Raw genomic sequence first — 17,659 nt, forward strand, 5'->3', positions numbered from 1 at the left:
ATAAAATTGACTGGATAGAAAAATTTGTTTGCAAATATGATCACTATCAGAAAAAATTCAGAAATACAAATATAAGTTTAAAAAGTTATTAGAGTCATAAATGAGAAAGGACAGCAATGCTTAACAGAAATCTAGAAGAGTGGATAGAGCAATATGATCAATGGGGGTGAAACTCATATCAGGTCTTCACACTCTACAGCCACCTCTTCTGCCGCTAGCCTACAACACTAATAACTAGATAAGCACACACAGATGAAGAAAGTGGGATGCTTATAGGAACAACAGTTATCTTTGTGGACAACTGGCATCAACTCAAATACCTTTGACTGAAAATTGATGGATTTAAAATAAAAGCAAGAAATGGATCAGAACATTAGGACGCCACTCAAGCTAATGTACCTCTACTTTTACTGATAGAGAAATACGTTCACATGCAAATGGGTAAGAAAAACAAACAGGTTAGAAACATAAAATACTCTTTCCTTTGCAAAATGGCATATATGCATATGTATAATATACATATCGAATGCCTAGCTACTTTTACATATGTTTAGTAATAAGAACTCAGTAATTAAAGATAAACTTTTTCTACACTGATTTTTGTACTGTTAATCATCACTTTGGAATGGCCCTGTATTATTGTTCTGGTCACAGGGAAACCAACATTTTATAAATCTAGATAAGCCCATGGCAAAGATGACTACTGAACAATACCATTAGCCTTTTCATAAAGCAGTAACCAGAAAGCAAACGTAGAACAAAATAAAAACAACCCTCCTCAACAGAAAAAGCCTCCCTGCAGCCACAGGTCAGAACCTCCTCTAGCGTTCGCACGTTCGCATCACAAAGCAGTAAGAAGGAAGGGCAAAAAGAGGTAACAACCCAACCATGAAAACATGGAAAGCTAAGGCTTAATCAGAAGCCAGGATTTCTAAACTCTTCAAAATATCTTACAATGTCAAAGCAACATTTTTCAGAATATTTTCTGTTAGATATTACTGTTCTTATTGATACTAAATACTCTTGGGGGAGAGGCAAGTAGACTAACGAACCTCAGGAAGATGAGTTGCAACAGAAACCCTTGCTGCCCAGTCTGTTACTGTCATCTGAGACAGCAATTCTCTTTTCACACTATGATGGGACATGTTTGATGACAACTACAGAAAAATTTTAATGCTCTGTTTTATTTCTGATGGTGTTACACATTTCAAAAAGTAATAAAAAATTCAGAATATATTCTGAAGGCATCATACATTGAAAAAATTTAAAGCCTGTAAAATTACAGTTATAAGATACAATTATCATTATAGTACATCCTTTAAGTAATATCAAATTCCCATTGTCTATTCATCTCTAGAACACTAAATAGAATCAGCTTCCACTTTGTTACAAAGTAATAGCTGAAGAGACTGTGCTTCACAACTCCAGTTCTAGGAGACCTAACACCTTCTGGACTCCTGACACCAGGCACATATGTGGCACACAGACATATATGCAGTCACAACACCCATACACATAAAATTGAAATACAAATTAAATAAATAAAATACATGTTAGTGGGCTAGAGAGATAGTTCAGCTGTTATGAGCATTACCTGCTTTGTGGTGGTTTGAATGAAAATGTCCCCCATAGGCTCATAGGGAGTGGCACGGTTAGGAGGTGCAGCCTTGTTGGAGGAAGTGTGTCCCTGTAGATGGGCTCTGAAGTTTCACATGCTCAAACCAGACCCAGTGTGTCTCTCTTTTCCTCTGTCTGTTGATCTGGATGTAGAATTCTCCCCTCCTTCTCCAGTACCATGTCTGCCTATGTGCCGCCATGCTTTCTGCTGTGATAACAATGGACTAAACCTCTGAACTGTAAGCCATCGCCTATTAAATGTTTTTTTTACAAGAGTTGCAATGGCCATCTCCACAGTACTAAAACCCTAACTAAAACACAGCTCTTCTAGAGGACCCAAATTGGGCTGCCAACATCCATAGCTGGTAACTCATAACCTCCTATAATCCCTGCACAACATGGCATAGATATACACATAAATAAAATAAAAATAAATTTTAGAAAGTACATTTTAAAAATTCTTACCCATATTGCAAGTTTAGCCTTATTTCCATCCACTGAAATCGTTTTCACCTTAAAGTCAACACCTTGAAGAAATGAAAATTTTGGTAAGTCATAAGTAAAATATGATTTTTAAATTTATTCTAAAAAACCCAGAAAAATGGAAAAATACTTTATTAAATGCCTAAATTCTGAAAATTCTAGACCTAAAGCTGGAGGCATCAATAAGGATAGCAAGGGATTGATAGTTTAAATGGGAAGAAGGGTTTTAGGATTCAAGATACCTACCTGTACTTCAGAAAAGGAAAACTCAAATTCATTTGAGATGATCACTGTGCGTATTAAAAATCAGCAGCTACAATTTACGTGCTGATCCCAAAATGAGTGTTTTTTGCTGATTTGTGGATCATGGCTGTTTTCAAGGACTCTAAACACCTTTGTTCAGAGTACTGTCTGGGTGCTACACCCATGAACTATCAGTAATACGGTTGCCTGCACAAGACCACATAGGTCAACCCACCAACACGAAGTAGGTAAAAATGTATATATTTTTTAAAAAGTAGATAGTAATAAGTATAGACAAATATGTGGAGCAGTGGTTCTCAACCTTCCTAATATTGCAACCCTTTAATACAGTTCCTCATGTTGTGCTGACCCGCAACCATAAAATTATTTTGTTACTACTTTGTAATTTTGCTACTGTTATGAATTGTAATGTAGTATCTGATATGCAGGATGGTCTTAGGAGAGGTCACTATCCACAGGTTGAGAACTGCAGATAGAGAGAACAAGAACTGTACAAAGGTGCTGTTATAAAAAACAGATCAGCATTCCCCAATATTAAAAGGACAACTTTTAATGGATAAAGGCAGCGGGACCACACTAAGTATAGACCCAAAAGAAGAGACAGCAGAGACTCAAGTATATACTTAGACAACACAGTCATAGTGGTATCTGCCACTATGCAGAAACTGCCAAAATGTAGAAACAACTCAAGTTTTCAGCAGTAGATCAATGGATCAACAAAAATGGTACACACAATCAATGAAATCTTATTTGAACTTAAGAATAGAATTAACTATTGGCCCATGGCTTGGCCTTGAAAATATTCTGCTAAGTGAAATAAGCCAGATACAATAAGGCAAATGCTGTACAAGTCCACCTGCACAAGGTACCCAGAACAGGCAAACTTCACAGAGACAGAAAGTAGAATAAAGGTCACCAAGGGCTGCAGAGAAGATGCAGTAAAGAATTATTTAAAAGTTCTAGAAATGAACAGTGAATGATTGTGAGATATATATATAAAAATATTTAGATGGTATAGTTCATGTTCTGCATGTTTCATCACAACATAAATATGAACACTGACCTCCATAACCACAAGCAGATAAATAAATGGATGACCAGCCGTGGTGGCGCACACCTTTAATCCCAGCACTCGGGAGGCAGAGGCAGGCGGATCTCTGTGAGTTCGAGGCCGGGCTGGACCGACAGCCTCCAAAACAATACAGAGAAACCCTGTCTCATAAAACCAAAAAAACAAAAAACAAATAAATGGATAGCCTAGAGGGATCCTCTATATATTAAAGAAACTGAATCTATAGTTAAAAGTCTACCCATGAAAAGAAATCTCTAAAGCCCATGTAAGTTCTAAACAAAATCTTAAGAGGAAACTGAAATGGACTCTTCCTTACCTCTTTCTTTTCTAAGTTCTACACAATACGGTTCTATACAATACAGCACTGAAACCTGAACCAGAAAAATGTATGAGCTAAAGAAAACAATGACTAGCCAGGCATTGGTGGCGCACGCCTTTAATCCCAGCACTCGGGAGGCAGAGGCAGGCGGATCTCTGTGAGTTCGAGGCCAGCCTGGTCTACAAAGTGAGTTCCAGGACAGCCTCCAAAGCTACAGAGAAACCCTGTCTCGAAAAACCAAAAAAAAACAAAAAACAAAAACAAAAAAAAAACAAACAATGACTAATGTCTTTCACAAATACAAATGGGAATTCTAAATAAAATCTTAATTAATTTAAAAGTAGGTAAAGAACAACAAAGATGACAACGACCTGGGCCCATCTTAGAAATGGAAAATTAAGTAATATACACTTTATTATGTTAAACTGAAAAAGATCTGTTCATCAAAGGGCACAAGAAACACATGCATTTCTGAGGAACCTTCCCCATAAGCTTGTGATACAAGAGCATTTCTTCACCTAATAAAGGGAATCTGCAAAACACACACAATTAACATCACACTTAAGTCAGAAATGTTCTCCCTTGTCAGTTATGAAATAAGGACAATCCTCACCATCTCTACTCAATATTGTACAGCACTGCACATTTTTAGCCTGGGCAGTAAGATAAAGGACACAGACTATAAAAGAAGAATGTAAAAATCTAAAAGAACAAAAAACCAAAAAACCTACTAGAATTGACAAGAGTCACCATGTGTCATGTCTTAATTAGGGTTACTACTGCTGTGATGAAACACAATGACCAAAAGCAAGATGGGGAGGAAAGGCTTTATTTCACTCACAGCTCATCATCAAAAACAGTGAGGGCAGAATTTCAAGCAGGGCAGAACTAGAGGGAGGCAGGAGCTATTGAAGAAGCAAGTGAGGGGTGCTGCTTACTAGCTTCGTCCACATAGCTTGCTCAGCCTGCTTTCTAATAGATCCTAGCACCACAAGCCAGGGGTGACCACACCAACAATGGGCTGGGCCCTCCCACATCAATAGCTAAGAAAATGCCTACTGGCTTGCTACAGCAGCTCTTATGGAGGCATTTTCTCAATTGAGGCTCCCTTTTCTCCAATAACTTTAGCTTCTGTCAAGTTGACATAAAACTAACCAGCACACTGTCTTTAAAAAATGGCACAACAGCTTGGAAAACATAAAATTAGTATTTGAAATATCAAGAATGTTTCTTTTTATATCTGTGTCCTGCCTCAGCTTAAAACTTGCAGCAATTCTTTTGCATTAGCTTCTCACATACTAGGTTTACAGGTGTGACTACAACCTGCTAAAAGTACTTCTATAATGTTTGTAATAAAGGGAAAAAAAAATAAAACTTCTACTATTTAGAATGAAAGTCCATGGAACACTTAGGCTTAAATCTGACAAAACCTGTGAAAGACCTAGTATTGTGAATGAGAACTGTCTCCCATAGCCTCATTTATTGAAACACTTGGACCACAGTTGGTGGTTCTGGCTGGGAGGATATGGAGTCTTTGGGAGGTGGAACACTGCTAGAGGAAGGGACCTCAGTTGGAGGTACTAACTAGCAGATTATGGAACCTTTAGGAGGTACAGCCCTGCTAGGGGAAGTTCATGACTGGTGGGCAGGCTTTGAGAGTATAGAACCTCACTACTTGCTGGTCTTTCTCTTGCTGTGTGCTAATGAAATGTGCTCTGGCTCTCTCTCCCTCTGTCCCTCCCTCCCTCCCTGAATTCTTACAAATGCACTATTAGAAAAATGATGATAAAAGAGTGGGTATAATCTACAAAGAAAATAACACCCACAAAGAATATACATGCTGAATTTAAAAAGAGTTTTAAAATCTCAACATTAAGAAAACAACACAAATCCCTGGCATACAAATGGACTTTGGGTGCCCATCCAACAATGAGAGATGCACTCTCAGCCTGGACACATGGGGAGGGTCCAGGCCCTGCCCTGGATGAAATGACAGACTATGGACACCCCCATGGAGGGCCTCACCCTCCCTGGGGAAATGAGGGGGTACTGGGGGGGGTTGGTGGGAGGGCGTGGGAGGAGGAGAGGGAAAAGGAGAGGGACCTGGAATTGACATGTGAAGCACCCTTGTTTCTAATTTAAATTTAAAAATTAAAATTAAAAAAGAAAACAACACAAGTGCTGGAGAGATGGCTTCATGGTTAAGAGCACATGTTGCTCTTAGAAGATCTGGGTTCATTCCTAGTACTCTCATATCAACTAACGACTCAAGTTTCATTAGACTGAAGATTTGTTCTGGCCTTTGCCAGCACTACACACAGTGGTGAGTAAACAAAACACAAATACATGTGAAATAAAAATAAATTAAAAAAGAAAAGAAAGCAACTCAACAAGCAAAAAATTAAGACTCAGATACATGGACGTGGTAACAAATAAGAACTTAATATGATCAACATCAACAGTTATCAGAAAAATCCTAATTAAACAACAACAGATACCACACACCTACACAAATGGTTGCAATCTAAAAGACAGTTAAGTGGATCACTTCTCAACAGCCACTGGAGCTAGCACTGAAGCCACCTCCTTCGCTGACAGAAGACAACATTTTCTGCAGACATGCTTGTGTGATTCCTCAGCTTCATCACTCCAACAAACACAATGTCTTTTGTTTGTTTGTTTGGTTTGTTTTGTTTTGTTTTGTTTTTATACCTTGCAGGGTCTCATCTTAGAAAACCTCTCATACTGGCTCTGAATTCTTCATTGTGGCATCCTCTCTACTTCTTGTCATCTGGAGTAGCTTGATATTCCACTGCTTTATGTTGCCGAATAATTTTTTGTACACTGTGAAGATGGGTCACTCGACTGGTTTAATAAAAAGTTGAATGGCCAACAGCTAGGCAGGATTTTGGGGGCAGAGAGAATGCTGCAAAGAAGGTGGAGACTCCAAGAGACACAGAGTAAGCACAATGGGCAATACAGAGAACAGGTAATAAAGCCATGAGGCAGAAAATAAATCAATAGAAATTTAAGTTATAACACCTTGTTAGAAACAAGCCTAAGCTATTGGCTGAGCTTTCATAATTAGTAATAATTATGAATAAATATGAATACACACAAAAACAGAGCCAAACATGGCTTCCTAGTCCCACAGTCTCTCATATGGGCCACAGTACAGAGATGCATCTCCAGACCACTGCCAGCAGGCTCACCATGAGCTAAGCTGTGGAGTGGTTTAAGTTTTGCTCATGCACCGAGAAAAGATTACAGATATTCAGTAAAGCAGGTTCAAAAGGGAAAAAAACCTCTAAATGGCTAGTGTCTTTATTAATGTGTGTAAGCTTAAGAAAAAAAAAGGAAAAGTATACAGACAGTCATAAAAATAGTTTTAAAATAGTAAAGCCTTTAAAGGGAGAATTAATAATAAAAAAACCAATAAGCCATATATGATGGAAAATATTATAACACAGGGAGTTTAGACCTTATATGATGCTTTGCTAATTTTGAATTTTTTGAATGCTAATGAACAGACAGCAACTGCTGAGACATTGGATTATGCTAAATTAAACCAACTTATATATTTTAAAAATAAGTTAATTTTGCCGGGCATTGGTGGCGCACGCCTTTAATCCCAGCACTCGGGAGGCAGAGGCAGGCGGATCTCTGTGAGTTCGAGACCAGCCTAGACTACCAAGCGAGTTCCAGGACAGCCTCCAAAGCCACAGAGAAACCCTGTCTCGAAAAACCAAAAAAAAAAAGTTATTTTTAAAATGGAAGTCAAAAAATGTATTGCTTTGGGAAAGAGGTATTGCTTTGTTTCTACAGAAAACAAAAGGCTGTGGATTCCTTCAAGGTTGATAGAGATCAGGTTTGATGGGGGAAGATACCCTGAAAATCCGGGCTACAGACATAAAGAAACAAACCTAGGAAAACTACAAAACAAGTAATATATATTTTACCTGCCCGAACATAAAACAAACAAAACAAAAATCATCTTTGGCTGCCCTGTGTACAGCACACAGGCCATACTTGTGTTAATGTAGATATATATGTTACCTTTAAAAGTTTGTGTGTTCTCAGAGCAAGGGGAGCAGAGACCAATGAAAATGGGTGCTGCAGGTGACCCAGCCTTTCAGAGTGCCTCTGTTGTAGTTTCCTCAAAATTCTGCATCCAGAACAGCTTCCAGGCTGCTGTCTGAGATAGTGCCGCCTCACAGACTGTTCTAGTTAGTACTACAGAAATTTTTTGCACTTTCCCATTGCACCAAGACTGAACAACAAATGTTACAGCTAGCTGTCCCAGGATTTGACCATTATCCTAATTTTCTCAGTGTCCCCCAAAGATGCCATTATCACAGACATCAGGAAGCAGTCTAGGGAACATGATGCCTACATTCCCAAGAGGTGGGGTGGATTTTCTGGTCATTTTGGGTTATAGAATTTGTCATCATTTTGGGAGGAGGGTGTTGTGATATGTAATGGTCAGGAAAAAGCTGAACTAAAGAGATTAGATTCAGGGATCTTGTTCTGAAATGAAAGGGGGGACATAGAAATGATAGCATAATAGGGTAGACTATTGAATCTACTTTCAAACTAAAAAGAACAATTACTAGTCTTAAATATTTTACATTGGTATATATTTTGGTATATTGGTACAAATTTAAGGTTATTGTTGTTACACTGTATACATATGTTTCTACTCTTGTATAAGGTATTGTACCTATGCAGCTCATTTAACATGTAATGTAAATTTCTAGTCCTTGAAAGTTACAAACTATTTAGGATAATAAAGAAATGTAGGTTAGTAGTTAGTCTCCTATAGCAAAATTGTAGTTAAGTATATTTTCAAGGTCAATCAGAGATACATTTTAGATAGATAGTGGTCTTCAAATATTTCAGAGATCTACCAGATATGGCATTTAAGAGGTTTTATTTTTCACATATACACTAGTTTAATCTTGTCATGGAAAAGACACATGAAGCATAGTAATGCCATTATGCTATTTGCCATTAAATAAACTTGGATGTCAACCCCACTTCTACCATCTAACAGCTATGCAACTTTGGGCAGGTTATTTGGAGTCTCAATTTCTTCTTTTGTAAGAGGTTTTAAACATAAGGCTTTTTATAACAATGAGACACATCTGCTTCTGGCAACACCAATCTACTTCAGAGAAGATGAAGGGCATCAAAGAACCTCCATATAGAGTTTGCTTTCTTTGTGGAAAAAGTTAGCCAATAGGCAAGAAACTGCCCTTGCCTTGACTGCTGACAGTATGCTGTCCAAATTGGACAAGCAAGACGCAAAAGAAAGTGACTGCCGAACCTTGCCAAGACAAGATAGGAGAGTCCTTCAAAATTCCTCCTTTACAGAAAAGTCTGTCAGATATTTTAGGCCAGTAGGCCAAAGATGGATGCCTCAACATCACAAAGGAACCTTGGGGTGACTGTTCAGGCAGCCAGGACACTGGAAAGAAAAAGGCAGAGATACCAAGAGCAAGCAGAATGGGCAAGATAGAGATGAGGTAATAAAGCCACGAGGCATAAAGTAAATTAATAGAAATGAATTAATTTAAGTTATAAGAGCTAGTTAGAAACAAGTCTAAGGTATCAGCCAAGCTTTCATAATTAATAATAAGTCTTCATGTTGTTCTTTGGGAGCTGGCTGACAGTACAGACTCACTACAACTTTATGGAATGAGTCCATCTGCATGGTGGCTTTAAGTTTTTTAGCTGTCTTCAACATTAATGGGATATTAGGATTGCATTTTAGTATTTCCCTCTCTGTTATGTTAGCTAATTACCATTGAATAAATGAAAATGCAAATATAACTTATAGTCCCACTGTGAAATACTATATGCAACAATTATTTTAAAAGTTTCTTTATACATGATACACATTTTAATCTCTAACTATAATATTGAAATATAAAGATATATGATCATAGCTAGTCCACTGTGAGATAAAATATTAATTTTGTATAAAATACTAATTTTCACAACTGGAAAAGATAAAAACAACAGAAACAACTATTTTTATCTTTAAAACCCATTTGTGTGATGGCTAGAACTGAAATCAGAAAGTAATCTCATGCTCAAATGTAAATATTTTAAGAACCTCAGGGCCTACTTGGGGAACAAATTACAAATATTTTCATGAGTACATATTTTAGCACTTGTTTTGGTAAAAGACAAAGCCTGTTTAGTAATATAGGCAGCCCATGATGGCTGTCATTCTCTGAGTCCTCATGCTATTCAGTTTAAAATTATACTTTTATATTAGGTATGATTTACCTCTTCAGTAAAAATTCCATTTCAGTCAAGTTTGCCCTCCTGTCAGTTGCTACTCATCTATGCCTCACTACCTACTACTGAACAAAACAACCCATGCTCTGAACAAGCAAGTTGTATTATAGTTTAAAATGAGCAAATACATCAAAACCAGAACAAGATGGAGTTTGACTTGCTAGTATCTTAAATGGTTCCCTTTCTTATGACTCACACAGGAAAAAATCTGTAATACCTATGCCACACAAATGCTAATGACAAAGAAAATCTATTAAAAATTTAAGATGCATTTTGAGTCTGTATTGATAGAAACAAATAAAGAGGAATGTTTCCTCATAGAAATCTAAGTATTAAATGTAGACAGCAGGAAAGCATTTGAAAAGACATTTGACAACCATAGTTGGGATGACTGAACCACATATTATCTTTCAATCTGATGCAGGCTAAAACAAGAGCACAAAATCATGAGAAGAAACAGGACACATATACAATCTCAAAAGCGGCTTTTCACAGGAAAGCTACAAAGAGAAAAATAAAAACATTACAATGAATAAGTTGGGTACACTGTGGTACTAAGAGTGCCCAACAGCAAGAAACAATGCACAGCATGCACCTCTTGCTATAACACTCTAGGAAGATTTTTGTGGCGTTCCTACCCCTGATCCCACCCCCCCAAAAAATACACAGCTAGAACAGATCTTGGAAGACACTGGGAAAGTGAAATGAGAGACAATCTATAGAGCAACTGGCCTGTACACTTTAAAACTGTCAGACATGGACAGACAACCAAAGACCAGTGAACTGTTAAAATTAAAGGAGACTGAAGAGATGTGGACATAGTGGCTGAAGTCTATAATCCCAACAACTGGGAGGCTGGGGCAGGAGACTTGCCACCAGGTTGAAGTCACTCCATGCTACAGAGTGACTTTCAGGCCAATCTGAGCTAGTGTGAGAACCTGCCTAAAGCAGAGTGAGGGGTCAGGAACTAGAGATGACTAAATTTGCTTGACCCAAAACAGAATTTACTTTACTTTTGTTGTATATGGCATTGATATGCAGTTGATGAAATCTGTTGATGAACAAAATTCTATCTTTGTTCATTTAGGAAGCATACATTAAAATGCTTAGATATTAAAGACAAAATTCTACAATACATCCTTAAGCAAGTCATTTAAAAATAATCCTGTGTGTGATGCAGAGTAAGAACGATAAGGCACAGTAGATAGAGGGAGATGGCTAAGTCAGTAAAGATTTTTCTCTGCACACATAAGGACCTGATTTCCATCCCCCAAACCCAGATAAGAAAAGCCAGGCATGGTAGCATACACCTACCATCCCAGCACTTGGAAGGTTGTGCTAGTCAGTTGTATGTCAACTTGACACAAGTCCTTTGGGAAGCGGGAAGTTTGACTGAGGAAATACCCTGCCAGAATGACCTGTGGACAAGTCTGTGGGTATTTTCTTGATTTACAGTTGATGTGGGGAGGGCCCAGCTCACTGCGAGCTGGGCCATGCCTGGGTAGGTGATTCTGAAAGCAAGCTGAGCAAGCAATGAGGAGCAAGCTAGTAAGCAACACTCCTCCATGGTCTCCGCATCAGCTCCTGACTCCAAGTTCCTGTTCTGTTTGTCTTCCTGCCCCAACTTCCCTGGATCATGACTGTGATGTGGAAACATAAAACAAAATTAACCCTTTCCTCCCTGAGTTGCTTTTGGCCATGGGGTTTTAACACAGTAAGAGTAACCCTGACTAAGACAGAGGTGCTTGCTGGCCAGCCCACCCAGGCTCCTTGGAGAATTCCTGGCCAGGCAGACACTGTGTCTCAAAAAAAAAAAAAAAAATAGAGTGCCTGAGGAACGATGACTGTATTCTGACCTTCACAAGCATACATGTATACATATGTGCATATGCTCATACACAAAGAATAAAGCAAATGATAAATATTAGCATTTAGAGAATGTGAGTAGAGTAGAATACATAGAATTCCCCATTTTCCCTCTAAACCTGAAATTAAATTATCCCATAATAAATAAAGCCAGTTAAAAGGAACTTTCTACTTTTACTAACAATGACATTAAGATTCTTTAATAGTCTAGATGACAAGCCACTTTCAAGCACTCTAAATTTTATTTCTAAAATGCTTTTGGGAGTCTGGGGGAATGACTCATTAAGTAAAGTGTTGGCCACATAAGCATGAAGACAATCCACATCTCTGGCACCCATGTAAAAGCTGGGCATGGTGGCTTGTGTCTGTTACCTCAGCTTTGGGGAAATCAGAGACTTGGGGGAAATCAGGAAGGGATCCTGCCAACCAGTCAGTCAAGCCAGATCGGAGACTTTCAGGTTCAGTGAGAAGTCCTAACTTAAAGATTAAGGCAGAGGTGATAGAGGAGAAAACCCAGTATTAACCTCTGGCCTTTATACATCAATACACTTGCATGTGAACAGATACACAATTGATTTTGGTATCATTGCTCCTAATAATTAATAACTGTTATCAAGGATATAAATTAAAAATACACAATAAATACTGTAGCAAATGTTAAGTATAAAATTAACAACCTTTGCTGCTAGGTCCATGGTAACAAACACCAAATTTGTATTATTCATCACTATGATGATAGTGACTGGAAGACAGTAAATATTAAGTTACTACTATCTGATGCAGAATAAAAACAATCCATAGTATGGGAATGAAATGTGTATACAAACCATCATATCAGTAGTGCTAAGGAAATAGCACAAGATGAGAGACAAGGCTTTATGGACACCAAAGCTAAGTCTCACACACAAGGTCTCCACAGACAATGCAGGGTCTGAGAAGTGAAGGGGCAAAGCCAAACAAAGCCCAAAGGTATAACAGTATGTGGCATTTCTACTGGACTTGTAAACTTAGCTCACCTATTGTTGCTGCAAGTTCTGGATCAAAGGTGTCATCTGTGAACCTCAGGAGTAGGCTAAAAGAGAATTAAAGACAGGTTAGGACCTTATCTTTCTATTTCTAATCATAGGACATATACGCCACAACTGCTATATTTTATGACAATGACTGACTACTTAGATACAGATAGAAGAGCTGATGAAGGTCTGCAGGGGAATTACGGTATTGAAAAAGCAGTAATTGAGCCAGGCATTGGTGGCGCACGCCTCTAATCCCAGCACTCGGGAGGCAGAGGCAGGCGGATCTCTGTGAGTTCGAGGCCAGCCTGGTCTACAAAGTGAGTTCCAGGACAGCCTCCAAAGCTACAGAGAAACCCTGTCTCGAAAAACCAAAAAAAAAAAAAAAAAGAAAAAGCAGTAATTGAATTGTAAATTTCTAAGACTCCCAAGACTAAAGGAATATACTAATATATGCCGTCTGCTCTTCTACACAATTCCTAAAGAGTCAATGGTTTGCTTTTTGTTCCAGTCTGTATTGGTACACTCTTCTAATAAAAAGACACAGCAACATCTCATGCTGTGGGGGAACAACAGTCTCTTAAAATCATAAGAGCTCATTATTTCACTCTGATTAAACAAAAACAGAAAGATGTAGAAGCACAGCAAACTCTAACAATAGCATACAGGTAAGAAAGTAGCAAAGAATGGATAAAAGGAAGCACTGACAGACTAGAAAGGTCCACTGTGGCTCTGTAGGTCCCAGCACATTTTACTCACTGGCAAGTGGCCCCTCCTAGAGGCTCTCTGAGAATAAATTCTGTAAGGTTTTCATTAGCGCCCCACATTTACAACGCTAATCACCTCCTGCACACTACTTCCTGAAGTGCACTGTTCCACCAGTCAGAGTCTGAGTGAGAGCCCTGAGGAAGATTCTATGGCTGTGGTTACTGCAGCGAGTGATGTGTCCATAGACCACAACATCTTCTGGTAGTCTCAAGCACAGCACTATCAATTATAGTTAAAACAAAACAAACAAAAAAAACTCCCTTTTTCCTGGTTTTGTTGTTTTATTTCCTACAAAACAGACAAAATATAGTCAAGGTAACAAATAGCAGTCAAAATTCAGCAATTTCTCCTTAACATCTGGACATAAACTTTTATTTCCTTCCAACATAAGTTATGGGACACTGAGTATATGAACCACACACATACACACACGCAAAAGATCAGAAAGATAAAAAATAAATACACAAAAGTGTAAGAATTCACTGTTCTTACACAGTAAACTAACACAAGCATTCCTACTTTCAAAGTTAAAAGAGGAAAATATTTTTCATGTAGAACTACAGATAGAAGAGTATGCCATGTAAACAATACTAAATTTATAATAGTGTGAAGAAGTCAGGGGCTTTTTATAGGGGATGGGGAATGCATGTCTGAAATGTAAGAATTTGGAAAGCTAAAGCAAAAAGATAAAGGGGGGGGGGAGAGGACTGTTCCAAGTTTGAGGGGAAAAAAAGAAAGAGAAAGGACTATTCCAAGTTTGAGGCTTGGGGCCAGCCCGGGTTACAGTGAGTTCCATGTTATCCTGAGCTAAGAGTGATTATCTAAAACACTAAAAAAATAAAAACAGAAGGACTGGGGAGATAGTTCAGCAGTTAAGGGCACCCATTCCACTCCCTGCACCCACATCCAGTAGTTCACCCTCCTAATACTCCAGCTCCAGGAGAGCAGATACCTTCCTTCTGGCCTCTCAGGGGACCTACACTCACAAATACATAAATAAAAATTAAAAATTAAAAACAATACAGAAATACTATGATTATAACTCATCTATATTTCTTACTTCCACTTAGAAAATGGGAAGGAAAGAAGTGTTGAAGGGATAGCAATTTACATAATATTCATTCCAGCACTTGATACACTTTGCTACACTTATACTTCACCGAGCTGAGCCACCAAATCATAGCCTTTAATAGTACCGTTAAGTGTCCGCAGGCCTTCTGTTCCAGTGTGGCTCTCCAATGGAGTACTACACTGTTCAAGTATCATACACAAGGCTACGCACGAATCCTCACATCATGTCTACTGCAACTTTCTAACAGCAACTTTCCACTTGTTCAGATTAAGATTATACAATTTCTCAACAACCCACTGCCACGTCACTTGGTCTAGCTCTGTAAAAAAGAGCAAAAAACCATTAACAAATACTGTTAGAACAACCCTTCAAGATCATGTCTACGACAAACGTTTCTGTACCAATTTGCCTTAAAGGGCAGAGGCTTCTATCATGATAGTCATTTATTCTTGTTATATCCACAAAGAAGAGCAGTCAAGGCTATTTTCCACACTGTATCGCAGAGCAATATTCGAGCACCCTAAATCTAATACTGGTTTATTGCTGTTTTGGTTTTTAAAGAAAATGTTTCTCTGTATAGTCCTGGTAGTCCTAGAACTTACTCTGTAGACCAGGGTGGACTTGAACTCAAAGATCTGCCTGCCTCTGCCTCCCAAATGCTAGTATTAAAAGTACACACCACTATGCTGGTTTTAAATGAGCTAAAATGTTAAAAGTTTTTCAGTGGGCAACTCATAATTCACCATTAAGTACTAAAGTACATTTGACTCAATATTGTTTAAAGACGTGACTAAGGAGAGAAATCCACTCAACACACTTTAAAGGTGCAATAAGGATCAGGCCTGGTATAACATGCCTATAATCCTAGCACTTGAGGGGCTGAGGTAAGGTTGTAAATACCAGGCCAACTGTTGTTGACATACATAGCAAGTCCCAATTCAGACATGTAACTTCAGTTTCAAGAAACTAAATAAAATAAAAACAATACTACAAGGGGAACACCAGTTATATAGTCAACTGTGCCTCCAGTTAACCTTCTAGAAAATTCTAAAATCCTCACTTTCACCCATCATTGTCTCAGCCAACCACATATTGGGTTGAGATGACAACCTGTTATTCTTGATTTCAAAAACAAGCTCTAAGCATGGTGATACATGCCTGTAATCTTTGTGCTCTGAAGGCTGGAGGCGGAGGATTCCTAATTTGAGACCAGCTAGGTGACATAAAACTTTCCAGGCCAGCCTCTATAACATAGAAACATTCTACTTCAAAAGACAGAAAACAAAACAAACTTGATGTGGGTTTTTTTCTCAAGTAAAAATGGAGAAAAGAAAGATCATGAAAGTGTATTATTCCTAGTAAAACGATGTTCATTACACAAACTTTTTAACACTCATGTACAAAAAGAGGATTCATAAAGTTTCTATTAGTTACTTTAGCACACACCAATCTATTGTCATAGAGTCCTTTAATTCGTTCCTTGGTGTTGAGAAGTATGTCACTATGGGACACCAGAAGTACACATTAAAGGGGAACAAACTATGAAAACAGATTGCCAAGTTTTTAAAAATACAGAAAGATTCTGGTTTATTTAGTAAGCTTGAAAATAATTAAGTACCTAAAAATCTTAAGTCTTTATGAAATGCTTTAAAGTCATTTGAAAGATCATGCAAGGTAAAGTCATACATGAAATTGTTAATAGCTTTCTGGGATTTAAATACTGTTTAAAGATAAAGAGACACTCAAATAACATTTATTTTTAATCCAGAGGGCAAGGATGACTTCATCTGGGGAACTTTGTTCAGACCTGGAAGAAATCATAACCCTCTGGCAACACCCACCTAGGTCCACCTCTGACCTAATACACAACTCTACTGTCAACATAATCCTCCCCTAAGAAAGAGTCAAAGCAAAAGAGACAATACAGTATTTTTCCTTTCCTGTTTTTATGATGTGGAAAACCAAGAGTAATCTCACTTAAAGGTGGCTCACTGCTAAAGGACCCAGTGCCTTAAAAGACATTGTCAAGCAGTTACCATCTTTCACTGCGAACTACTATAGATAGACGATAGATAGACAGACAAATAGATAAAATATACAACAAAAGATTGCTCTAAAATAAACCAGGAACGTGACCTAAGACGTCATCCAAGTTTCTGCGTAGAACATCAATTATTTGAAGGACAGTTGTACTGAAATCGCAGAATGATAGTTATTATAGATCTCAGCTCCGGGGGTGACAACTGGCTGGCGTCTAGGGGTGACAGGCCGGCTGGGTTCTATGGTTAAAGGCCAGCTGGACTCTAGCGCTGACAGGCAAGCTAGACTCTAGGAATGACAGACCGACCGGACTCTAGGGGTGACAAGCCGACCGGACTCTAGGGGTGACAAGCAGGCTGAACTCGGGGGGGAGGGGGAGTAAGAGGCCGGCGGGGTCCGGATCGCCCCGGCGGGATCAGGCCCAAGCCCGGCCGCCTAGCTGGGAGGAACCCGGCCTGTGAGGCCTGAGCCCGGCGCCCAGCCGGGGCGGAGCCAATCGGGCCGCAGCGACCGTTCCGGGAGAAGAACCCGCAGCCCAGAGGCCGAGGCCCGCCGCGCACAGCCTCACCTGGACTTGCCCACCCCACTCTCGCCGATGATGAGGATCTTCAGAGTGGTCAGCACGTCCTCGTCCATCCTGCGCCCGCTCTCCTCGGACCCAGCCCCCGTCCCCGTCAGCGATCCCCGGTGCCTGGGAAGACGGCCTGCGCATGCGCACCTCCGCGACCACGGCCTCCCTCTCCCACAGGATGTTTGGGCAACGGAGGCCACGGATCGCCCGGTTCCGCCCAGAGGCGGCTGTGCGTCTGCGCAATCCCCGGAGCTCAAGCGTTTTTCCG

The 17,659-nt window shown here is 39.2% G+C and overlaps 1 protein-coding gene across 1 annotated transcript in view; it reads right to left on the bottom strand.

Moving 5' to 3' along the window:
• Rab18 (RAB18, member RAS oncogene family) overlaps window positions 1-17,591 on the bottom strand; it is a 29,061-nt gene extending 11,470 nt beyond the window's left edge. Inside the window, exons 1-3 of the mRNA XM_040735038.1 lie at window positions 17,389-17,591; window positions 12,944-12,999; window positions 2,083-2,144 (exon numbers count right to left, since the gene is read on the bottom strand). Coding sequence (XP_040590972.1) covers window positions 2,083-2,144; window positions 12,944-12,999; window positions 17,389-17,456 — 186 coding nt within the window. The 5' untranslated portion in view covers window positions 17,457-17,591. The remainder of the gene's footprint in view (window positions 1-2,082; window positions 2,145-12,943; window positions 13,000-17,388) is intronic.
• Window positions 17,592-17,659: the final 68 nt, after the last annotated feature.

This window comes from Mesocricetus auratus, unplaced genomic scaffold, assembly GCF_017639785.1.
Source record: "Mesocricetus auratus isolate SY011 unplaced genomic scaffold, BCM_Maur_2.0 Super-Scaffold_6723, whole genome shotgun sequence".
Taxonomy (NCBI): domain Eukaryota; kingdom Metazoa; phylum Chordata; class Mammalia; order Rodentia; family Cricetidae; genus Mesocricetus; species Mesocricetus auratus.